At 43.6% G+C, this 9733-nt stretch overlaps 1 protein-coding gene across 10 annotated transcripts in view; it reads right to left on the reverse strand.

The window, feature by feature from the left end:
* The window catches only part of TCP11L1 (t-complex 11 like 1), a 33492-nt gene extending 26984 nt beyond the window's left edge, over positions 1 to 6508 (reverse strand). For 4 of the 10 annotated variants that reach the window (XR_010946090.1, XM_067749491.1, XM_067749490.1 and 1 more), the window contains exons 1-2: positions 6226 to 6507; positions 2847 to 3030 (exon numbers count right to left, since the gene is read on the reverse strand). Coding sequence is in view for 7 of the 10 variants with exons in the window: in XM_067749491.1 (XP_067605592.1) it covers positions 2847 to 3006 (160 nt within the window). In the remaining 3 variants the exon portion in view is untranslated. The other 6 variants (XM_067749486.1, XM_067749488.1, XM_067749489.1 and 3 more) reach the window with 6 other exon arrangements.
* Positions 6509 to 9733: the final 3225 nt, after the last annotated feature.

Genomic DNA, 9733 nt, shown 5'->3' on the forward strand with positions numbered 1-9733 from the left:
CTCTTCTTTATTTGCTGAGAGTTTTTACCACAAACTGATGTTAAATGTTATCAAAATAAGCCTATTTGTTTTAAACAAACACATTATTTTGCTTCCTATGAACCAGGCACCATTCTAAAATGCTTTACAAATAGTATCTCATTTAATCCTCTAACAATCCTAGTAACATGAACTAGTTTTGAACTAATAGTGAATTACTACTGTCCCCATTCAGATAAAGAAATAGACATAGAGAGGTTAAGTAACCTGCCCAAAATGACATGGCTAGTAAGTAGCAAGTCACCTCTGCTTCTGACAGACTGGCTATGGATGGGAAGTTCCAACAACCTCTCCTTGCGTTCAATTAATTCACTAGAGCAGCTCATGGAAGTCACAGAAACATTTTACATACTAGATTACTGGTTTATTATAAAAGGATGTAACTCAGAAACAGCCAGATGGAAGAGATGCATAGGGCAAGGTATAGGGAAGCAGTGTGCCACTCTCCCAGCACCTCCATGTCTTCACCAACCCAGAAGCTCCCTGAACCCCATCCTTCTGGGTTTTTATGCAGGCTTCATTACATAGGCAAACTTGATTAAATAATTGGCCATTGGCAACTGATACAACATCCAGCTCCACCCTCCTCCCCAGAGGTGGGGGTGGGAGGGTGGGACTGAAAGTTCCAACCCTCTAATCACAAGGCTGAGTCCCCTGGCAAACAAGATGCCATCCTTCGGTTAGGTTACCTAGGTGCTTTCCAAGTCTAACAAAAGACATCTTTCTAGCTCTCATCACTTAGGAAATTCCAATAGTTTAGCAGCTCTGTGCCAGAAACAGGACAAAAACCAAACATTTCCTATAATAAATCACAGTATCACAGTTAGCAATAGCAGTTCTACCCTTAAAACATTATTCTGTATTATAATTTGCAAGGCTAAAGGCTATCTTTTTGCTTTTAATTTGTAGCATCCCAGATGTGATTTTAGAGTTACTTATAAATTCAGTTTGGGAGAAATGTCTGCAAACAGCTAATTTCATATTTTATAAATTCTTATTTATGCTCTATGCAGGCAGTGATGTCTCCTGACCTGGTGCCCAGACTATGGGGTCTTAGTTTTACCACTGGAGTCCACAGCCCTATACCTACCTATTACTACAAGGAGAAAGAGCAAGAAAGCCAGAAACAATATTTTAGGTCATTGGTTTTAAACCTCATTTTGATATGGATCTCTATGAGAATTTAATGAAAGCTTCCATGACCTTCCTCCTAGAAAAATGCACATACACACACATGTTGATACACTTTTTTGACTGTTCCTGGGTTCCCCAACTCTTGATCATGGGTGCCAGGATAAGTTGCCTTAAGGACATAACCACATACAATTTCAGATGGTCTAGTGTTGGCCTGACATTAATTTGGAATCATGACATCAAACTGACAGGATGCCAAAGACAAGGACATTAATCAAGGAACAACTGAAGATCTAAACCAAAGGTACTTCTTTACCAGAAACTGCAAGTGATAAAACTACCATATTGGCCATAGACAGCCACATTACAGCTATCAGTCCTCGGTATCTTTAAATGCAACAGATGGGGGAATTCCCTGGCGGTCCAGTGGTTAGGACCCTGCGCTTTCACTGCCCAGGGTGTGGGTTCAATCCCTGGTCGGGGAACTAAAATACCACAAGCTGCGTGATGTGGCCAAAATAAAAAAATTTTTTTTTATGATAAGTAAATAAATGCAACAGATGACATGTTAGTAGCAGTAGTATCAACAACTAATGTTTACTGAGCATTTATTATGTTCCAAGCACAGTTCTAAGGACTTTACATGAATTCATTTAAACTTTTCAACGACCCTAAGAGATAACATGTATTTTCCTCATTTTAAAAACGAGAAAACAGATGGTTTCTAACTATACATATTGGAGACAAGGCCTAACATGCATGATAGGCTGTTATTAACAGCATGTTTCCTTCCCTGAACACAATTTGACCTAGCAGTATATTTATCAAAATCTATGTGATAATAAACCACAATAAAATGGGGTCCACCAATGTTTGCTATAAGAATACTCTGTTGACTAATAAATTACCTGGGAGGAGCTTTTATCATTTTAAAAGAAACACACCTTAAACCCCAAAATGTTTGTACTTCTTCCAAATATGAAGGATTACTGATCATCTATACTTTAAAGAGATAACATCAACACTAACATTCTTAGACTATGACACCCCCTCTTAAAACTTTCATTTTTGCACTCACTTCAAAAACCTCGAGTGTTCTTAATAAAAGACATGAGTTGGAGCAACTGCTGGGAATGCATGCGGAAACTGCCACCCTTTCATCTACGAAGCCTGCTCCCTGCCAGGGATCTGAAATGACTTCACCACACACAGTTAGCAAAGTGAATCCCCTCAGCCCTGTGGGAACTAAGCCCCCAGGCAGTGAAGTTAGGGTGTGGTGAACTCACTCACAGTCAAAAACTTTTTTTTTTCAACCTCCACAAGCACAGTCCTGGCTGGGACCTGCCTTGGGCTTTTCAAACACTCTTTTAATTAAAGCTGCTATTTGCACTCCACCTTCCTATTTCTCAGAGCATTTCAGACAAACTGGAATGTCACTGAGGCTGGAGGAAAACAGGAATATTCTGGAAATTATTCTAAAATTGTAATTTCTCATGCAATTGAAAACCCAAAAGTGACTAGGCTGTCAGTTGCTAATGCTAAAATGCTAATTATTGGCAATGTTATCATATTATTAGAACCTAGTTCAAGGTCACATGCACAAGGAAGCATAATAAAAATATCATCTGAAAACAATGAAGATATTGCTTCTAATCAAAGTCAAATGTGCTTACAGTGAGGTCTTTGCACTCTTTGGGTGCTAGGAGAGCCCGACTTTATTTTCTGTAAAGCTTCATCAGAACTTTCCACAGCATCTTCAAGGCCTTGCTCAGAATCATTTGATTTTGATTTTCCTTCTTCGTTTATATTGGACTTGTCAAGGTTTTCAGACATTCTCAATTAAGTTCATTCACTTTCCTAGGGGGAAAAAGAAAACCAAAATGTTCTTGCTCTGACACTAACTAGCAGTGTGACTCTGGGCAAATGATTTAACTTCTTTGGCTTTCAGATTTCTCATCTGTAAAAATCAATGGGCTTGCTAAAGTCTTATCCAGCTATAATATTCTACTTCAATGATTAAACAGACCACCTGTAAAATGACACTTGTAACTATCAAATTTACGGACCTGTACTTCAGAGAGTAACAAGTTCGAATACTTCTGTCCCAATCTGAGTACCATGTCATGAGAACACAGGACCTTAAACTGTTGGGAGGTAACACTATAAACTGCCTGCTTCTATATATATATATATATATATATATATATATATATATATTTTTTTTTTTTTTTTTTTTTTTGCAGTATGCGGGCCTCTCACTGTTGTGGCCTCTCCCGTTGCGGAGCACAGGCTCCGGACGCGCAGGCTCAGCGGCCATGGCTCACGGACCCAGCTGCTCTGCGGCATGTGGGATCTTCCCGGACCGGGGCACGAACCCGTGTCCCCTGCATCGGCAGGCGGACTCTCAACCACTGCGCCACCAGGGAAGCCCCCTGCTTCTATTTTAATCAAAGAGTGATTCAATTCTTAAATTCTTTACTTTCAGTCCTGAGAAGTGATAGGAAAACTCTGGAAATAATGCTTTTCATCGGGCTTCGAAGTAAACATACACTAGGCTGAGGAGTTGGTTCCCTGATCCTCTTATGTGGATAAGACACCTGGGGATGACAAACAGAAGGCAGAATCTCATGGAGCATTTAGGAAAAATGTGTGGGGCAAATTATTTTTGTTAACTCCTTGCCAGTCAGCAGGAAAAGATGGTGAGTAAAGTAGGAAGTTGCAGACAACCATAATGTATGTGGTTGGGAGGGATTTTAATTGTCTTAGTTGCTGATTAGAAGAGGAGTAACACTTAACACGCTGGTTTGGGCCTGGTTAATAGAGGTCTGGAATAGTAACCTCTGAATTACTATAAATGGTTTTTGTCAAGTTTTTTTTTTCCCTAGAATTCTCTATTCTTAATGTGTTTCTAAGTAAGGGCAAAGAAAGACACAACATTTTCTGCATTTATAATACTGAAAATATTAGCATTTGTACTATCAGCACTTGGAGGTCACAAAACGTTTTCATAAGCACTAATCAGACTTTATTACATACCTGGATGTTAATCCAGGGATCAAAAGAAATGACTATTTTCAGGAGGTTTGGCAGACTCTCTTCTGTGCATTAGAAAAGAAGAATCACTTGATATAATTATCTGAACATCAGATATCTCCATTAAATAGAATGAAGCTATTGGAATTGACATTTTCAGGCCTGCATTATTAACATGAAGGTTGCTTTAATGTAGTTCCCATTTACCTTCCAGCAACCCACTCCAGACACCCATCTCCTCTGTCCTAAATCCTGTCTGGCTCTAGAAATGCTCCAAGACCCAAAAGATAACATTACCAGCATATTCTATGAGAAAGGACCAACAAAAACACTTCTAATTTTATCCTTTTCATATGCTGGGAATTAGCTCAGAAGGATGAAGTAACGCATTCTGTGCAATAAGGAGGAAAATCAGGATTTCCAGGTCTTTAATACTAAGTTTAGTAAACTAACCCATCCTTGTAAAATTCGGCTCAATGCCTACCTCCTCCCAGGTCACTTCCCAACCTCACCAATGTTTGCACCTTTCTCTGAACTCCGGTAGGGATGGCTATTAGACATCTGGCATTCATCATTGCCTTAAATCCAATTCAAAATATCCTGATTTAAATAGGAATACAACGATGAAAAGGCATGGTCTAGAGAGGGAGAGAGACAGTCTTACAAGGAAATATAGTGAAACTTAAGCGTTAATGGCATTATGACATCACTAGGGGAATACAGCAGAGGGAGAAACTAATTCTGCCTGGAAGGAGGTTGAGATAACCTTACCAGAAAAGGTACCATTTGAGCTTGTCTTTTTGAAAAGAGTAGGATTTCACCCAATTAAAAACAATCTGGAGAGAATTCCCTGGCGGTCCAGTGGTTAGGACTCAGCACTTTCACTGCAGGGGAGACGGGTTCGATCCCTGGTCGGGGAACTAATATCTGGCAAGCCAGGCTGCGCGGCCAAAAAAAAAAAAAAACCAAAAACCTATCTGGAGGTGAAAAGGGGGGCCTTTCACACAAAGGGCAGCATTTCACTCAAAGGGCACATGCGAAAGCAGAAGAAAATAAGTAGACGAACAAGCAGCAGGTGATGAAGAAGGAGAGACGGGTTGGGGTCAGATGGTAAAATTACAAGTTCTTATTTTTTAAAAAACTCTTCAACTAGATTTTTAACTTCTTAAGGGCCAGACCAACCACATTCCCTACGTATGCTCCACACATATAAGTATGTCCTTCAAACAGATACCCACTAAGTATTTGTTGATAACTGTGTCATCTCTTTAATGTCAGTTTATACGGGACACATGGGCGTTGGTCTCAGACATAGCTGGGTTCCAATTCTGGCTCTTTACTAGCTGTGTTAACTTCAATTTCCTCAACTGTAAAATGCAGCTACCTGCCTCTTGGGTTTGGGGAAAGTGTAAACGACAGAGCGTACATAACGACAGCTGGTGCACAACAGGCTTCCCACAAATGGCAACTATAATTAGAGGACTACAAGATGCAGCGAGGAACCATTTAACTGCGTACAACGTGCTCATTCACTCAACAAGCCCCAACTCCTGCTATGCCTAAAAAGGGAACCGAGGGATAGAAGACCCTCGCACTTGCCGTGAAGACCGTCTATCTGAGCCGCAAGCCGAGCCCAAGCTGCTCACAAGAGACTCCCCCAGGAGAAAGGGTCTTTCAGCAAAAGAGCTCTGTCCAGCGCCGGCGAGAATCACCTCCCCTAGCACTCAGCACCACTCACACCCAGCGTCCGGATTCCGTTGTAAACAACTGTTTGGGCCGGCGAAGGAGTGGCCGGGCCGGGAGCAAGCAAAGGAAGCGGGGCGCGCCTGGAGGACGGCCTCGAGGGGTGGGACAAAGGCCGCGCTAAGACTCAACCCTCCCGCCTTCTCTGCCTCTTCCTCGCCTCCACCCGACATCGCCGGGAACTGACCGACGGAAAAAGGCGAATAAATGCCTGTAATCTCGACCTTGTTCCTCCCGTGCGGGCCCCGCAGGGCTGCCAGCCTCCGCTTCCCTCACCTGCAGCGGAGTCGGCGTCCTCCTTCCTGCCGCTCGGCCGGGAATCTGACGGGGGCTGGCGCCGCGGCGGAGGCGGGGAGGATGCGCGTCGGGCAGGGCGGTTCAGCCTCTGCCCCTCCGAGGCCGCACCCCTCACTGCGCTGCGAGCAGTCCTCCTCGACCGGCTTGGGTGGGCAGCGGCCAGCGCCGCAGCTCCTCAGCGTCGGACAGCGGGAGAGAGCTCTTAGCCCGGAGGCGGCGGTCCCACGCAGGGCGACGCCATGTTTCCGTACGGAAAGGCGGGAGGCGCGGCCGGATGCCGGCGGAGAGATCCCAGTGGGCAGTGACTCGGAGCCGGGAGGCACCCCCACGCCACAGAGGGCGGCGCCATGTTTCCGTACGGAAAGGCGGGCGGCGGGAGGGGGTCGCGGAGCCAGTCAAATAACGGAAAAGGGTTGGCAGTTTAGCTGCAAAGCTTTCCCCGCCCTGGTTTTCAAATTTAAATATTACATCACGTTTCGTAGCAGCGTATAGTTCATTCCCCTCCCCTCATTTTGGCTGTTAGAAAAAAGGCACGCCCACCACCTTGATAGCCAAGTCTCATTTTAATGGCACAGATTCGGTTTGGTTTGGGTCATCTCTTTTATCTAAGTGGCTGCTACACTTTGTCGACAGGAAGAGCGAGACTTTAGCCCTGAAAAGATGGAAGGTGAGGGGGCAAACACGTCCCATGAGGGTTCAGCTCGGTTTAGACAGTTGAGAAACACAGTGAGCACTCAGCATTTTATGTGCCGTCTGCGTTCTAGAAAGGAAACATCCCATGTTAAGACAAGCTTGTTCTGGAGCCTCCTTTCCTTTTGTCCCAGGTACCCGGGCCGTGGCTATCGCGGCGCTGGATAACTAGAAAACCATGCTTTTCTCAGCCTGTAGTAGTAAGCTAAACGAATAGAAATAGTTTTGGGGCCTAATCTTAAAAAGTAAAAGCTACGTGGCTCTTAACTGTTCGTTAGTAAAATGCTTTAAGACTGAGCATCAAACATATATGCCTTAAAATGAAGGTAACAATCAAGTCTCCTACCTGCAGCCTATAAAACCTGCTAAATTTAAGTAACTAGAACAAAACAAGATGGAGTGGAATTAGTGCTTTCAAACACTACACCTCGAGCTTCCCTGGTGGCGCAGTGGTTAAGAATCCGCCTGCCAATGCAGGGGACTATGGGTTCACTCCCTGGTTGGGGAAGATCTCACATGCTGGGGAGCAACTAAACCTGCGTGCCACAACTACTGACCCTACGCTCTAGAGCCCGGGAGCCACAACTTCTGAATGCTCGCGCGCCTAGAGCTCGTACGCCGAAGCAAGAGAAGCCACCGCAACGAGAAGCTCGCACAACCGCAATGTAAAGTAGTCCCCCCAGCCCCCCTCCCTCCAAGGGGCGAAGAAACAAAGACCCAATGCAGCCAATAATAAATTTATTTTTTTAAAACGCTATATCTAAATTGATCACACGTGGAAAGTTACTCCTAAAGTATTGAAGACTGATGGCAATCCAGCAACCTCAAACCATTCACTAACACATTAAAGTAAGAATTTTTCCCTTAAACACACAGTTCTCAGATGAGGATTCACTTTAGAGGGGGGCAAAACGTTAAGACACTCAGTTAACTGGAACTGAGGTTTAGGCAGAAAACATTCAGTTCTCGCTTCTGAGTCTAAACGAATATACCATAGTCTCTAGATGAGTGGTTCTCAACCCTGACTCCACCTCAGAATCTCCTGGGGAGCAGTGGTTCTAAAGCTATCATCTGAAGCTCAGGGGGTGGGGTGAGTGGTGATGCCAAGCAAGAATTTTTAAGCTTCCCAGGTGATTCTAAGAGGCAGCCAGGCTAAAACCACCTTCCTAGAGAGATCTACCCCCACCTCCATGCCCCCAGTGAGATTCCCCCTACCTTCCTTGAAGGATGAGTATAAACAATTTTCACATGTGGAGAAGATGCTGCAACACCACCAAAACCACTGATTTGACTTGGATGGCTCACTTGTAATCTTTTGATATATTTTGAATTGTTTCCTTTAAATCTTAAAAACATTGACACATGTTCCAGTTTGCTTTTTGGCTACAAGAACTGGAAATTCAAATTACCTCAAGGTAAAGGGATTTCACTGACGGGCTACCTAGGGTTTGGAAGAAGCAAGCTGGCTGCTGCTCTATATTATTACTACTCTATCATCTCCCCAGGACACACAGGATCTCTTTCATCACATCTCTACTCCTTGCTGCAGCTGGCTTCACTCCTCTCTACACTACAGACTAGCTTCTTTATTTTTCAGTCGTTCCTCCTTCAAAATTTAGATCTTTCTATACAGAATTTGATTGGCCAAGCTGATTTTTGTGCACAGTCTCATTAGCCTCCAGGTAGGCTGTCCTTGGATCGGTGCTTAGCCCTGGGCTACTCAACTAGAGTGGTGGGGAAGCCCTTAGTCACCTAGGCATCGGGTGTTTTAAGTGGGGATGGCGTTCCAAGAGGACATCATGGATTAGTGAATGAGGGCAAGCAGCAAATGACGATTGACAGTTCTAGTGATATAAGAGGGTTGTCCAAGGCATTCAGGGTAGCACCAGACCTGTAGTTTAAAACTTTGACGATGCTTGCCATAAACATGACCAATTTTTCTTAAAACTTTGTGCTGATGAAGTTTGAGGTAAACTGTGGTTTTACTAGATTTTCCATGAAATTAACATTCTATTAGAAGGCCACTTCTTCTAGGACCATGAATATAACTAGGCAGTTCTGCCTTCCCCTGAAGGAGAGGTGTTAGTTTTGTTGCCAAATAATCATGTTATTCCATGAAGTGCAAAATAAAGGTTGCAAATCACGTAGTACACACAGTTTTTGTCAACTATGGTCTCACCACACTTTCAGTAGTTTGTTTCTAAAAACTTCCTCACCCCTGAATTATGAAGTATCTTCTCTTTCACTTCATTGTAGAGAGCTGCCTTCCTTTCTTGCCTATGCAACAAAGCAAAATACACACCACAAAAAACCCACCTGACATAGTTATTCCCTGCTTTATTATGAGAATTGGTATTTTATACTATAGATATGTCCTCAACTTTATCCCATTTAAAGACTAGTCAGTATCAGTTATATCTTACAAAACATTGACATGCTAGCATATTGGTACATCATTTTAGTTTTCCCTACCTCTCATTAAAAGTCTAAATTTAAAGTTCAGCCTCATTTTATTATTTTTTCTTTGGTCATAATTCCTACATATTTTTTTTAAGTTTTAAAAATTTATTTTTGGCTGTGTTGGGTCTTCATTGCTGCACGTGGGCTTTCTCCAGTTGCAGCGAGCGGGGGCTACTCTTTGTTGCAGTGCGCAAGCTTCTTATTGTAGTGGCTTCTCGTTGTGGAGCATGGGCTCTAGGCATGCGGTCTTCAGTAGCTGTGGCACGCGGGCTCAGTAGTTGTGGCTCACGGGCTTCTTTGCTCTGCAGCATGTGGGATCTTCCCAGACCAGGGCTCG

The sequence above is a fragment of the Pseudorca crassidens genome, chromosome 9 (genome assembly GCF_039906515.1).
Source record: "Pseudorca crassidens isolate mPseCra1 chromosome 9, mPseCra1.hap1, whole genome shotgun sequence".
NCBI classification, from domain to species: domain Eukaryota; kingdom Metazoa; phylum Chordata; class Mammalia; order Artiodactyla; family Delphinidae; genus Pseudorca; species Pseudorca crassidens.